General features: G+C 44.0%; 1 protein-coding gene and 1 long non-coding RNA gene across 2 annotated transcripts in view; both read right to left on the reverse strand.

Annotated features, from left to right (window-relative positions):
- GUCY1A2 (guanylate cyclase 1 soluble subunit alpha 2) overlaps nucleotides 1–13997 on the reverse strand; it is a 48562-nt gene extending 34565 nt beyond the window's left edge. Inside the window, exons 1-3 of the mRNA XM_068131578.2 lie at nucleotides 13994–13997; nucleotides 9399–10450; nucleotides 1337–1549 (exon numbers count right to left, since the gene is read on the reverse strand). Of these exons, the coding sequence (XP_067987679.2) occupies nucleotides 1337–1549; nucleotides 9399–10450; nucleotides 13994–13997 (1269 nt within the window). The remainder of the gene's footprint in view (nucleotides 1–1336; nucleotides 1550–9398; nucleotides 10451–13993) is intronic.
- Nucleotides 13998–15260: 1263 nt separating this feature from the next.
- The window catches only part of LOC137437330 (uncharacterized), a 58652-nt gene continuing 57892 nt past the window's right edge, over nucleotides 15261–16020 (reverse strand). The window contains exon 3 of the long non-coding RNA XR_010986460.1: nucleotides 15261–15374. This is a non-coding gene — a long non-coding RNA (uncharacterized LOC137437330). The remainder of the gene's footprint in view (nucleotides 15375–16020) is intronic.

The following is a 16020-nucleotide window of genomic DNA, read 5'->3' on the forward strand; positions in this document are numbered from 1 at the left end:
TTTTGCTCCATCCCTCTTCTGTTCTATCCTGACAAGTGCTGCAGTCCCCTACTGATGAGAAACATCCCCATAACATGATGCTGCTACCACAATGCTTCATAGTAGGGATGGTGTTCTTTGGGTGATGTGCTGTGTTGGGTTTGCGCCAAACGTCACGTTTTGCATTTACGCCAAAAAGTTCCACCATGGTTTCGTCAGACCACAACACTTTTTGCTTCGGAATGGCTTCGGAATCTCCAGAGTGTTTTTTGCATACCTCAAACGGGACTCAAAGTGGGCTTTTTTGAGTACTCGCTTCCTTCTTGCCATCCTACCATACAGGCCAGACTTGGGGAGTGCTTGGGATATTGTTGTCACATGCACACAGTGACCAGTCTTTGCCATAAAAGACTGTAGCTCTTTCAAAGTTGCCATTGGCCTCATAGTGGCCTCTCTGATCACGTGATCAGTCTCATCCTCGCTTGGTCATACAGTTTGGAAGGAAGGCCTGATCTAGGCAGGGTCTTGGTAGTAGCATATGCCTTCCACTTCTTAATGATTGTCTTGACTGTGCTCAAAGGGATATTCAAGGCCTTTGAAATATTTTATACCCATCCCCTGATCTGTGCCTTTCCACAACTTTATCCCAGAGGTCTTTTGAAAGCGCCTTGGTGCTCATGGTTGAGTATTTGCTGTGAAATGCACTACCCAGAAGGGGAAACCTACAGGAACAGCAGATTTTATTCTGAAATAATCAGAATCACTGCAATTTAACACAGGTGGAGGTTGGTGTGTGATGTTAAAGGTTATTGGTTACACCTCAGCTAATGCCCAATATATTATATATAGCAGGATATCTCAAAAAGGTACGGCCGGATTTGGACAAAACTTGTTGGGCAGGTTGAGTGTGTGAAAAGGCCGAATCCGATTCAATTTTGGTGAAGATCACAATCCGGGTCCGGTACGAGATTTTAAAAATTTATCCAAGTGATTCTTCCCCATTGAGAGATGGGGGTCATAATAATACTTAGCACGATATTTCAAAAAGTTGTTGATGGATTTGGACAAAAATCTGGTAGTGGGTATGGTAGATTGGGTGTGTGACAAGGACAAATTGATTTGATTTTGGTGAAAATCCAGATGCAGGTACTAGAATTTGATTGGGCCAAAAACGATATGTAGCAGGATATTTCAAAAAGTTGTGGATGAGTTGGTTAGGCGACAAGGACAAGCCAATTAGATGTTGTTTGAGGTCTGGATGCAGATCCGGCCTATCAGTGGGTAAACTGTTCAGTAGTTTTAAAATATAATTTTACCTAGACACATAGTTACTGTAGATCAGTAAAAAGGAGTGTACCCTGAGTTTATCAAGCCGTTTGCGTAGGCCATCCTGCGCTCTGGTCTGCTCCCCGACCAGGATCAGGTCCCTCGTGGCATCATGCACCGGGATGTCAGAGAGGAAGAGACCCCGACCCACGAGCTCCTCTAATCGCTCAACACATGGTGAGCCCAGGAAGAGCAAGGAGCCAGACTCACTCACCCACAGCATTTGTCCTTTCAACTCCATCATCTGCACAACACAGTCAGACCATGGAGGGGATCGGAGAGGAATGGTTGAGAGAAAGTGGAGGAAACCACCAGGAGGAAACTTTGGAGGAACATTTACTTTGAGGTTGTTTTTAGAGATCATTAATGCATCACAAAATGATGCGCTGAAGAATCTAGCTACGGCTCGAAAAATGGTTTTAATATTTAGTTATGAAAATTACACTTGTTGATGATTTTGGTCAAATTGTAAACATTATTCAACAAATTCTTGCTGTAGGTAAAAAAAGGAGAAAGGACTTCAACCTTCATCCTCACCTGCTTCTCGCTTTACCTTCCCTCACCTCCCATGATAATATTAATAAACACATGATTTTCACAGTATTTATACATATGTATGAGCATGTTAGTCCAGTGTGCTTGGCAGGTCTTTCAGTAAATGTGCCATTATTAGTTATACGTGTGCCTGGCTCCGTGTAAGTACGTGCCATTTAGTGTTATTATGTAAAGCTCTTGGTGAACGTCATCTCGGGATATGCTCCGCAGGTTGGTCGAAGCGATGAAGAGAAGGACAAGTTCTGGTGTGCGATAGAGAAGCTGATGGAAAACGTGAAAGATGAGGAAGTTGTTGTGGTGGGAGGAGACCTGAATGGACATGTGGGAAGGAGTATGGATGGTTTTGAGGGAGTTCATGGGGGTTACGGATATGGTGTGAGAAATGGAGAAGGTGAAAGGATTTTGGAGTTTGCTGATGGAGCTGATTTGTTGATTTGTAATACTCAGTTCCAGAAAGAGGACAATAAGCTTGTTACATACACGTCAGGTGGGTCGACGACAACCGTTGACTACCTGATGGTGCGTCGGCGAGATAGGGGGCACCTCCGGGACACAAAGGTGATCCCGGGGGAGGAGGCTGTTTCACAGCACCACTTGGTTGTCTGCGACATAAGGGTGAAAGGTGCGAGGAGAGCTCGGCGGGTGAAGTACCAACCGAGAATGAAGGTGTGGAGGTTGAAAGAGGTGACAGTAAGGGAGGCATTAAAAGAGAGGCTGAGTAGGGTAGAGGATGATGTGGTTGAGCTTGAAAGTGGTTGGATGTCAATGAAAGCTAGTCTGTTGGGAGCCGTTGGTGAGGTATGTGGATGGACAAAAGGACCACCGAGGCACTCGGAAACATGGTGGTGGGATGTTGAGGTTGGAAAGAGGATTGACGAGAAGAGGAAGAAGTTCAAAGAGTGGCAGAAGGCGAAGGGTACGGGAGCAGAAACAGCAGAGCATGAAAGTTATAAGGCAGCCAGGAAGGCTGCAAAGAAAGAGGTAGCAAAGGCGCAGGAGGCATGTAGGAAAATGTTCGGAGAACGCTTGGATTCGGAAGAGGGTCAGAAAGCAGTATTCAGGATTGCAAAGCAGATAGCGAAAGAGAGGTGTGATGTGATGGGGGTGAGTTGCTTGAAGGATGAAGTGGGACAAATCGTTGTCGACCCAGATGGAATTAAAGGAAGATGGAAAAGATATATGGAAATGCTGTTGAATACAGAGAATGAATGGGATGGCAACATAGAGAGTAACCCAGTTTTAGGACCGGCAGAGAAGATAACTGAGAAGGAAGTTGAGGAAGCGATAAAAGCAATGAAGAGTGGAAAAGCGGGAGGGCCGACGGGAGTTGTGGGAGATATGTTGAAGGCAGCAGGAAGTTGGGGTGTGAAGAGAATGACAGAGATCTGTAATTTGGTGGTGAAAGAAGGCCGCATTCCAGTGGATTGGGAACTGAGTACCCTCGTCCCTCTATACAAGGGGAAAGGTGACCCTCTGGAGTGTGGCTCGTACCGAGCGATAAAGTTATTGGAGCATGGAATGAAGGTATTGGAAAGGGTGTTGGAGAGGAGGATAAGGAAGAAAGTGAAGATCGACGAAATGCAGTTTGGATTTATGCCAGGAAGAGGAACGACAGATGCGCTTTTCATTGTGAGGCAGTTGCAGGAGAAGTACATGGATAAGAGGAAGAGGTTGTTTTTTGGGTTTGTTGATCTGGAGAAAGCATTCGATAGGGTTCCACGCAAAGTATTGACATGGGCATTGAGGAAGTTAGGAGTGGAGGAATGGTTGATCAGAGTAGTGATGGCAATGTACAAAAGAGCACGCACAGCTGTAAGGACGAAGGACGGGAACAGTGGTGAGTTTGAGGTGAAGGTGGGAGTGCATCAGGGGTCGGTACTAAGTCCACTACTATTTGTAGCTGTGATGGAGGTGCTGGCTCAGACCGTAAAGGAGGGTTTACCATGGGAGTTGTTGTATGCAGATGATCTGGTGTTGATTGCGGAAAGTATGGATGGACTGAAGGAAAAGATGAACAAGTGGAAGGAATGTATGGAGACAAAAGGTCTGAAGGTGAATATCGGAAAGACAAAGGTGATGGCAAGTGGTAAAGCATGTGGTGAGGTGGAAAGAACTGGGAAGTGGCCCTGTGCTGTGTGTAGGAAGGGTGTCGGAGTGAACTCCATTCAGTGTACAATGTGCGCTGAGTGGGTTCATCAAAAATGTAGTGGTCTGAGAGGGTCATTAACCAGTGTGGCAGCTACATTCAAATGTAAGGTGTGCACAGAGGGAGCTGCAGATGAAGGAAATGTTGAGTTGGATCTTGGAGACGGCGTGAAGCTGGAAGGTGTGAAAACATTTTGCTACCTCGGAGACATGCTGAATGGAGAAGGTGGATCAGACTCGGCAACGGTTGCTCGAGTGAGATGTGCATGGAAGAAGTTTCGGGAACTGAGTGGCGTGCTGATGAGGAGGAGAGTGTCGCTGAAGCTGAAGGGAAAGGTGTATGCTGCATGTGTGAGAAGTGTTATGATTTATGGGAGCGAGACATGGGTAATGAACGTAGAGCAGCAACGAAGGCTGGAAAGGGTGGAAATGCGAATGGTTCGATGGATGTGCGGAGTTTCGTTGAGAGAGAGGAAGACAAATGATGAATTGCGAAAGATGATGGGAATATTGCCTGTGATTGATGCTGTGAAGAGGAACAGGTTGAGATGGTTTGGTCATGTATTGAGGAAGGATGAAAGTGACTGGTTGAGAAGAGTGATGGAAGTTAATGTAGAAGGAAGTAGAGGACGGGGAAGACCGAGAAAGACTTGGCTAAAGATGGTGGAAGAAGAAATGCGGGCAAGGGGGTTAACAAGGAGAGATGCAGAAAATAGGGCAAAATGGAGAAGATTGTCATGGGGACCGCAAGGCTAACCCCCGCTCTAGCAGGGAACATGGCCTTAAAATGCATGTTGTTGTTGTTGTTGTATGTAAAGCAATATTGTCATTTCAAATACAAGTTTCTTCTCAAAATGACATGTTGTATTAATTATTTCTGGCAATGTCTCCAATTCGATTTGTCAGCTTTGCATTTTGTCATAAAATGATTCACTTAAGGCTTAAGCTAACTTGAGTTCAAAACCAGAATTGCATCTTCAAAAGAAAAGGAAATACAACAGATAGCATTTGGTAAAAAGCTTAATAAACCATGAGTTTTATACTTTTTTGGTTACAACTATTACTATGGCTCGAATTATTCCCACCTTTTTGTGGGGTCGGCCAGGGAACATATTTGGGCCAAGTCTTTCACGAACCGGTTCTGTGAAACACCCGGGTGACAGTTTATAGCTGGGTCAGGATTCAAACCCACGCTAGATAGCTTATATTAGAGGTAAGTGCACATACCTATAAGCTATCTTGCAAATGTAATTATTGGGAATGGTGTGCAAAAAATGCAGTTTTTGACAGTTTCTTCCGATATAAACAGTGTAAAAATTCTGCCCTGATCACTTTTTACCCTCGCCAGAGGAGAGGGTATTGCATTTGAGTCCGTTTGTTTGTTTGTCTGCACAGAATAAATATGATTTTCTCTGCAACTGTTGGTCCGATTGACAGGAAATTTTCACCATAGGTGCAACTCCACTTGTAGAATTTGTAAATAATTATGACGTCATAGGTCACGTGGTTCGGCCACCATCTTGGAAAAATCGAAAAACTTTGCACCTCTATATCTCAGAAAGTGCTGAATAGAAAAAATTGAGACATGGTTCATTGTAAAGAACTCTCCATGGGGAACTTAAATATGTTAATGCTGATGTCATAGGTGCCTCCATTATGACGTCATAATTCGACAAGTAAAAAACTTCATCCAATCAAGATGAAATTTCTTGAGCGCCATGTCGGCATAAACTGGTGGAGAAAAAATAATAATAATGACGTCATCGGTCACGTGGTTCAGCCGCCATCTTGGAAAAAACGAAAAAATCTACACCTCTATATCTCCGAAAGTGCTGAATTGAAAAAAATTCAGACATGGCTCATTGTAAAGAACTCTCCATGGGGAATAAAATATGTTAATGCTGATGTCATAGGTGCCTCCATGATGACGTCATAATTCGACAAGTACAAAACTTCATCCGATCAAGCTGAAATTTCTTGAGCATAATCTAGGAATAAATTAGTTTAGAAAAAAAAATAATGATGACATCGGTCACGTGGTTCGGCCGCCATATTTGTTTTAACACAATAGCCTTAAAAACCACTGAAAATACATCCTGGCGAGGGTTTGCAATCTCTGATTGCTCTTTTTCTCGTTTTTTTTTTTGTAATTTGCACTAATTTTGGGCGGATTCAAACTTTTCTGAATTTTTCTTCTGCCCATTACATTTCTTCATAAAATAAAGAGCATTATATCCATTTTTAAAAATAATATATAATATTATGTATTATAAAATATATATAATATATTATAATATATAATAAATTTATACTATTTATAATACACCATTTATATGATTTATAAAAATTTCCAATAAAGAAAAAATAGTATCTAATATAAAAATATAATTAACACTATAATATAAAATAAATTTTGGCATTGCATCCAAATTTATTTTCATTAACCTTGATTATTCTAGATTTTTGTTTCTGGATAATTGAAAACAATGTTATCAGTAAACCTTTGTGGAAGGGGAGTGACAACATCTGCCAACTCTTATGTAAAGTGACTTGACAGCTCTCCAAGCATTCTGGGTATTTCTTTAGCCATCTGAGATTGGTGTGTCATGTGCTGTGGGCATCGCTGTGTTTAGTTCCTGATGAACGATGGGAATCAACCGAGCAGAAATGTGAGTCAAACCGAGATTGGCAGGGAAAATGCAAAAAGGAATTGCCATCTCCACCACTGGTGTGTGTGTGTGTGTGTGTGTGTGTGTGTGTGTGTGTGTGTGTGTGTGTGTGTGTGTGTGTCTTCCAACATGATGGGGGAAGAGAAGCTAACGCCAGTTGTGTATTCTGGGTTCGCTTCCACACCTGACAATGACCTGTCAGATTGTTGCTTCACAGGCAGGATGTTGCATAACAAAGTGTGCCATCCATCAGATGGCTGCTCCGCCAGGTTTCCCATCTGCTAGCATTAGCTGGTGGATGTTGAGCATACAATGATGTATTTTGTGAAGAGTAGGTAAGTTATTACTGGTACCTTGAACAAATTACTCATCCCTGACAACTTCACTCAAGTATCAGGCTTGGCCAACCGATCAAAGTCGTAAAACACTTGGGCCAAAAATCTTTCTCTGGCTCACCCCACAGGAAGAGGAGAATAATTGAGCTGTTAAATAAGCAGAATACAGTCACGTGAAAAAGCAAGTAACCATGTAAAGTTTTGACTTTTTCAACATATTTCAACATTCAGCTATTGGATCTTCATTTCAACAATATTGATAGATAAAGGTGATATAATATAACAAATATCATGAAACATTTACATTTTGTAGTCCATTGTATAATTTAAATAAACATAAATGCAAATTTCACATGTGGAAAAAGTAAGTGCACCCTTGGCTCTAATAGGTGGTATTGCCCCCTTTGGCAGAAACAACCTCAAGTAGGCATTTCTTATAACTGTCTACCAGTCTCTGACATCGACTGGGAGAAATTTTTGCCCACTCCTCCATGCAGAATTCTTTCAGCTGTGCGATGTTTGAGGGGTTTCTTGCATGCACAGCTCGTTTCAAATCCCCCCACAACATCTCGATGGGATTTAGATCCGGGCTTTGACTTGGCCATTCCAGAACCCTCCATTTCTTTCTTTTCAGCCATTCCTTAGTGGATTTACTGGTATGTTTAGGGTCATTGTCATGTTGCAAGGTCCACCTTCGGTTGAGCTTCAACTTTCTGACAGATGGCCTCACATTATCCTCAAGCACCCTCTGGTACAATAAAGAATTCATAGTGGATTATATGATGGTGAGCTGCCCAGGCCCTGATGCAGCAAAGCTGCCCCAAACCATAATATTTCCACCACCATGCTTTACAGTTGGTATCAGGTTCTTGTGGTCAAATACTGTCTTTGGTTTTCGTCAAACATGTCTTCTGGTACTGTGGCCAAATAGCTCTACCTTTGACTCATCTATCCAGAGCACATTGTTCCAGAAGTGCTGGTCTTTGCCTCGGTGTACATTGGCAAACTTTAGTCTTGCCCTGATGTTCTTTCTGGACAGCAAAGGTTTCCTCCTGGCACACCTCCCATGTAGATCAAATTTGTGCAGCCTCTTTCTAATGGTAGACTCGTGCACTTTGACATCAACAGTGGAAAGAGCTAACTGTAGGTCCCGTGATGACATTCTGGGGTTCTTGGAGACTTCTTTCAGCATCTTGCGGTCTGCTCTCAGGCTGAACTTGCTGGGGCGGCCTGGCCTGAACAAGTTTCCAGTTGTTTGGAATCTTCTCCACTTGTAGATGATCTTCCGGACAGTCGAATGATTGATTTCAAATTGTTTGGAGATCTTTTTAAATCCCTTCCCAGACTCGTAGACATCTATAACCTTCTTTCTGAAGGCCTCAGAGAGCTCTTTTGATCTAGGCATGGTGACGCCGCACACTTCAACAACAAAGAGCAATCCAAACGAAATGTCTGAGGTTTAAATAAGACAGGTTCCTCCAAGATCCTCTCTAACGATGTTCTAATCATTTGCACCTGAGCTGGTGCACCTGATTCTAATTTTAGGTATTTGAAGTAGTGATAAATGTAGGGGTGTACTTACTTTTTCCACATGCGAAATTTGCATTTATGTTTATTTAAATTATACAATGGACTACAAAATGTCAATGTTTCATGATATTTATTATATTATATCACCTTTATCTATCAATATTGTTGAAATGAAGATCAAATAGCTGTATGTTGAAATATGTTGAAAAGGTCAAAACTTTACATGGGGTGTCCTTACTTTTTCACGTCACTGTATATATTTTAAGACTTCTGGCTAAATAGTTGCATATAGGCTCCACTTATTAGGCATGATCTTAGTGGAGCTACAGCTCCATTCTTCCCATTGGAATTGCACTGCAGCCAATACTGGGAAGATAATTTAATTCTAAATTTTATAGACCAGTCCACCCCGGAGAGGCAACATCCACGTGCACATGTTTTGGGCTTATTGGCCCCCATCAACGTGGAGCAGAGCTCCTCCCCGGGGCAGCTCCTACCCGAAGCTCCTGCTCCACGCTGCTGGGAGCCTCGGTGGTGCCCTTTTGGAGCCTCTGCGTTGCACATGTTTCTGTCTACGCTGCCGCTGGTGACTCGCGAATAAGTGTTGAAACCAGTTAGGCAACTGATGAGAGTGAGTATCATTGGTATGTGTTACTTGTGAATGCCAGGCAGCTGTAGTGGAACCCAGGTAGGGTTTGCAACAGCAAAGGGCTTACTCTGAGTTACTTTTCTTAGTTGCTTTAGGCAGCTTTATTTGGGTAAATGTTATTTTGCCAAATGCACATCATTGATAGTTAACTTCTGATTTTACTTCCACAATTACAATACAAATGGTGTTTTCAGTCGAACTGTCACTAACCGTGGCACCAGAAAAATCTGAATCTCGATGACTTTTGATGATAAAAGGTGTATTGACACGAGCCAGAATCTCGATGAACGAGAGGGTCGGGAGGAGAGGAGAGAGCACTGTGAAGCAGTCCTCAAAGCGGGGTCTTAAGGGAAGATCTCGCAGTTGCCGCTGTAATCCTGCGCCCATTTGATCAACGTGCAGTTCCGCATCAAGGACCATGTGGAAAGGAAACGCCTTGCAGAAGGTGCCAATGTCCACGTACATCTTCTTGGTAGAAGGTGCGGGAGCCGGGCGTTGAGAGATCTTTGAAGCCAGACCACGAATGGCAAAAGCAACAGCGCAGGTCTCACCGCGGACCATCCGAGTCTGGCAAAAACAACTACCATCTTCCCACGAACCTCTAGGAATGGGTATCACAGTCACAGTTATTTTGTACAGCTCACGTGCTGCGTTCTGAATAATACCTGGAAAAATGGCCACCAGGACAGGTGTAAGGTGGAAACAATGCACAATCAAACATGCCTCTTCACGGCTTTGGGACATTCCTTCACCATCATTCCCGACTCGATCTTTGAGCAGTCTTCTGGGCTCAGTGGCCTCACGTTCTTGAGATGTTCCAGTGTGGATGCCCATGAACTCATGTTCAAGAATATCTTTTCCATTGCAACACACGGCATGCTGGAAATGGGAAGCAATTTTGTCTAATTCAGGATCTTCAGAACTTTTATCAGCGTCGGAAGCATGAAAAGCATTTGTTCTTTCCCTCACAACAGTCTTTTTCAACAACAGTTCAGGAGAAACGTTTGTAACCTCCTCCATTCTTTGTATTTCATGCTTGGCTGATACGTCGACACAGCAGAACGACGGCCAGGGTACGGTATCCGAGGCTTCCCGAGGATGTTTGGTGCTGGAGATGCGCCCAGATTGCAAAAGAGCATCCAGGCTGTTGAGGAACTCGTGCAAGTTACCGGCCAGAGCATGAAGAATTTGACCACTGGCCAGGTAGCACAAAGCAAAAAGCTCTTTTCCACAGTGAGCTTGGACCTCCTCCAGGGAAACATCTGCAAAATAAAGGAGCTTTATATGTTATGAGTCTGAACAGCTTAGCTTGTAGTTGAGGAAGTTATGATTTAGGTAACTGTTTTTATGACTCCGCCACCAAAGTCGCCAGAGGCATTATGTTTTTGGGTTGTCCGACCAGCTGTCCATCTGTCCGTCTGTGTGCGTGCGCTGTCCGTGTGTCTGTCCGTGAGTGTGTTCGTCCATGATAGGTTTTCGTTGCCGCAATAACTTAAGAACGGATGAAGGGATCGAAGACAAACTTGGTACTCGTATGTATAATGATGCAAAGATGAAGTGATTACATAATGGGGTCAAGATGTCAAAGGTCAGAGGTCCCGTTAGGTAAAAATTCTGTTACCGAGCTAACTTGTGAGGCAATAGGAGAGCTTGTAAGGGAAAATGAGATTTTGACCAGACTTGGTGAAGCATATATTATGATGCAAAGATGAACTGGTTAGATTTTGGCATCAAAGTTCAAAGGTCAAAGGTAAGACATCATGTCAGGTAAAAATATAAAATATGATACTTGAGAACAGCTGAAGGGATTAAAATCAAACTTGGTACAATACGTGCAATCTATAATAATCTATCTATAATTCCAGTAATCTCTGTCTGTACGTCTGTACGTCTGTACGTTTGTTTGTCTGTGACCGCTGTTTCTCGACAACCACGGGTCCGATATACTTTTAACTTGCCAGGTATATTGCTGGGCACCCGAGGATGTGCCTTTTCAAGGTTTCATATTAATCGGACAATTACTTACCGAGCTATGTCCAAAAAACGATTCAACCAATCAGAGAGCAGCGAACGATCGCGTGTGCCGGCGTTGCGAATGGACCAAACCATTCCATGTAAATAGAGGGGGGGGGGGGGGGGTTCTGTGGTCGTTGCGAATGGACGAAACCATTTCATGTAAATAGAGGGGGGGGGATTGTCACTGTACTCGCAAGCCGTTCGCCGTTCGCTTTGGCGTTGCGAATGGACCAAACCATTTCATGTAAATAGAGGGGGGGGATATAATTTTAGATAGATATATAGTACGGGCATATATATAGTACGGGCATGCCCTAGTAATAATAAAAGGCAGTGTCTGTCCGTCCATCTGTCTCCTCCATAACTCCAAAACCATGAAACCTAGCGGCCCCAAACTTTGCTCTAAGCTCAATTCCGCAGCTTAATTTTTTAAATCTGACTCAGGTTAAGAGTCTCCGGCCATCATAACCTTTCATTTTCATTGTATATCATTCTCTTTGCTAACTCCCCCTCCCCCCTTCACCTTTTCTACCACCCCCCCTCCTTCCCGCTGTCCCCTCTTCGCTCTTCCATTCTAATAAAGTGCCACACACTCATTCCACACACATTGTACTCTCGTTCCCACCCTTCTCCTCGCTCCCCCTCCATTCCGGGGTTTATAGCGTAGCGACGTGTGGTGAGGCGTCACTCTCCCCTCCCTTCCCGCCCCCCTGCCCCCTCGCCCCGCTTCCTAGCTCCACCCTCCTTCCCTTCTCTCTCTCCTCCATACTCTTCCCCCTCCTCGTTCCCCCACTCCTCCTCGCCCCCCTCCCTCCTCTCTCTCCCCTTCATCCCTCCCCTCCCTTCTTCTCTCGTCCCTCCCCCTCCCTTCTTCTCTCCTCCCTCCCCCTCCCTTCTCCTCTCCTCCCTCCTTTCTCTAAGATTGAGGTACAGTATGTGCTGTGTTTGTATCATCTATGCTCTTTAAGTAATCGTGTGGCTGAGATGACGCTTAAGATATGCCCGGTCAAACTAGACACTTCCTGGAGACTTCCGGAGACACTATTTTAAGCAAATTAACACTTGTTTAACAGTCCAAACTGGTGCGAAGCTCAACTCCACAATTTAAATTTTAAAATTCGGCTCAGGTTAAGAAATTCTAGAGTTTATTGCATTTTAGTTATAATTAAATAAAGGCACAAACACCACCCGGAGATGCCCGGAGAGTTGTATGGAGATGAAGAGGGGAGGGGGTTTGGGAGGAGGTAAGTGTGACGGGAGGAGAAAAGACGGCAGCGCCATAGAATATGTCTATATTGGTTCACGAGTTATCAAGTGACCACTATATTCGTCATGTGTGTGTGTCTGTCTGTGTGTGTGTCTGTGTGTCTGTCTGTCCGCAGCATAACTACCCAATGATATCATCTGATCTTGATTAAACTTGGTTGGGAGGTTGATATCAAGATCTAGTTGTGTCGTGCCTCGAGTAGGCGTATTGCGCCCATTGTGGGTGGAGCCACGCCCGAAAGAGATGTCTTTTTAGGGGGTAATCAAGTTCAAGCGACATCTTCTCCGAGGGGTTTGGTGGAATCTGACAGGGGTTTTGATATTTGGTTCGGCCAATGTCATGTGTCCAGCCCCACGGAGCTCGATTTTCATTTTTCATTTTTATTTTTTCATTTTTTTTTTTTTCATTTCATTTTTCACCGAATTTTCGGTATTGTGTAGCTAACTAACCTCATAACTGATTATACATTATTTTCTATCTCCTTTCAAGGTCAGTAACCTTCGTTTTGACATTTCCGGGCCTGGCCTGTCCGGGCCTGTTTCGGTTATAGTCCGTCCGTTGTCATTGAATACCGCTCGCTCGTGAACCATTGTCGTCTTCTGACATGTTTTAATTACAATTAAAATGTGCCTTTATTGGTTCACGAGTTATCAAGTGACCACTATATTCGTCATGGGTGTGTGTCTGTCTGTCTGTCCGCAGCATAACTACCCAATGATATCATCCGATCTTGATGAAACTTGGGTGGGAGGTTGATATCATGATCTAGTTGTGTCCTGCCGAGAGTGGGCGTATTGCGCCCATTGTGGGCGGAGCCACGCCCGAAAAAGATGCCTTTTTAGGGGGTAATCGAGTTCAAGCTACATCTTCTCCGAGGGAGTTGGTGGAATCTGACAAGGGTTTCGGTATTTGGTTAGGCCAATCTCATGTATCTAGCCCCACGGAGCTCGATTTTTCATTTTCGCCCAAGGTCAAGGTCACAAGGTCACGAAATTTAGAAAAGTAGATTTTTGATGGTTTTATTACATTGTTCGCTTCCTGATAGGGTGAAATGTCATACATGATCTTATATTATCACATACATCATGAAATACAAGTTTTCCAACAAATTTCAGACTCTTAGACCTTTGACCTTTGAAGGTCACAAAGGTCAAATTTTCAAAGTTGTCGGAATCTAACCAAATTTTCGGTATTGTGTAGCTAACTAACCTCATAACTTATTATGGTCCCGATTTGATGCATCAATCGTCGATGATCGTGACGATCGACTTGATAGTCTGTCCTTTGTCATTGAATACTGCTCGCCCATGAACCATCGTCGTCTCCTGACTTGTTTAATTACAACTTTATTTCATAAAGTGCCCCTATTACCTTGGAGAGCTCCAGATCCATGAAAGCGGGTAAATGGGGTGACAGTTGTAGTAGGAGTCTTATCCCACCTCCCTCAAGTCCTCTTCTCGCTTAAGCCTCTTTGTCCTCAATGAGGTATAAGGGGGTAAACTAACTCCTCCCCTTCAACTACCCATCTCGCTTATATACCTCCATGAGGTATAAGGGTAGTAAAGCTAGACCCTATGTAAACTTAAACCTACAGTCTAGGTAACCTTCCTCCTTTCCCCCTCCCCCCTTCCCCTCGGGTTCCCCTCCCAATCGCAAGTCAACAACCCCTCCCACCGACTCCTCAAGCCCCCGCCCAAATGCAAATCAAGCACCTCCCTGTCCCCCTTTCCCTCAAGTCGCCCTACCAAGCTCATGTTGAGAATCCCCTCCCCTTTCCTTCTCAAGTCCCCCTACCAAACACAAGTCGAGAACACCCCCTTCCCTTCCTCACTTGCCCCCTTCCTCTCCCACTTGCCTCCTTGCCCTCCCAACTTACCCCCTTCCCCTCCCCACTTCCTCTTTTCCCCCCTCCCCTCTTTTCCCCCCTCCCCTCTTTGCTCACCCATCCTCCTCACTGTCCTCCCTTCCTCGCTCATCCCTCTCTTGGTATTCCCGTCAGTGAAGCGACAGGTGGTATTTGCTAGCGATGGGTGGTATTTTGAGAGAGACTCGCGGTGCGGCCCCACAGTGTTTACAAACGTCTTTTTATAATGTGGCAGTGCCAAGTGAGTGATGTAGTAAGGTGAAGTGAAGGACGACGTAATACGTACGCAGTTTAGTTACCTGTGTTATGTACAGTGTTACTGTATATATATATATATATATATATATATATATATATATATATCTCTCTCTCTCTCTCTATCTCTATCTCTCTCTCTCTCTATCTCTCTATCTCTATCTCTCTCTCTCAAGCAGTCTTGTGGCAATGGTTACACAGGGTAGTTTGGCTTATCAGTGGTAGTCAAGGCAGGAATTCGTAATTTGCTTGGGGTGCCAGCGATAACTCGCCTACTTTTTTGCGAAGGATACCGGGGGATCTTAAACATTTACCAACTTTTGCCAGCAGACGGGACACCCAGTTTCACGTCCATCCGAGGGCTGGAACAGCATTGATCCCTCGCCCTCAATGTGAAAAACCAGGGTGGAAGTCTATCGCTGGGTTGAGACTCGAACCCAGGATAGACATCTCAGTGAGTGTGCATACCACTAGGCTATCCTGCCAGCCCTTCAAAGCACCATTAAAGTACAGCTATTCAAAGTAACCATGAGGTACAACAAAAAAAAACTCTGGTTTTCAAAGTCTGGGAAACATTTAAAGACACAAAAATGGAACTAAAGTTATACACATTAGGAGCATGCCATCACAGGTCTTCCTGGTCCTGCTGAAGCATTGTGCTGTGACTAAATCAACCTTACCGAGGCCTGCAGCCGCAGCTTGGAGAGTGTAAAGTGAGTCCAGTGTGGTTGTTTTACCACACTCCAAACTTCCTGGTGAGTCTTCAGGCACGTCAAGCAATTCCCTGGAGGATGCCATAGCAAATGTCTCATAAAAATGCAAAGCAATTGAAGTCAGGGGAAATTAAGTCTTGGGAGAGGACGAAGAAAGATCAGATGTAATGACTTCTATTGTTTGCCAGATAGCCTGTTATGAAAGGCAAACGAGTGAAAGGGGGTGGGATTTGAACCGAGAAAGAATACAATACATTTCCAGACTTATGATCTAATTGTGTCTGCAGGCTCCGTGGGCCGTTCAAAATATTATCAGAACGAGACAGCTACAATATTTCAGAAATGCAACGATTTTATATTTTTCATTAAACAATGATATAAGTTAATAAAATATTTTTTTTCGGATTCAAATCCCATACACCATATATATTTGCAATTGTCTACTCATCTACTAATCATCCAACGGTGGGGTCAGCCAGGGAACGTTTTTGGCCCAAGTCTTTCACGAACCGGTTGGCCAGGCCTGACGTTCAACTAGAAGTAATTTGGGCAGGAATTTGTAATTTGATCAAGGTGCTGGCGATAACTTCCCTACCTTTCATGAAAGACACTATGGGATCTTAAACATCCACCAACCTACTGTCTTGCATTTGAAACACCAGGGTGACAGTTTATAGCTGGGTTGGGATTCAAACCCAAGCTAGACAATTCAAAGGA

The sequence above is a fragment of the Myxine glutinosa genome, chromosome 12 (genome assembly GCF_964187855.1).
Source record: "Myxine glutinosa chromosome 12, kmMyxGlut1.1, whole genome shotgun sequence".
NCBI classification, from domain to species: Eukaryota; Metazoa; Chordata; class Myxini; order Myxiniformes; family Myxinidae; genus Myxine; species Myxine glutinosa.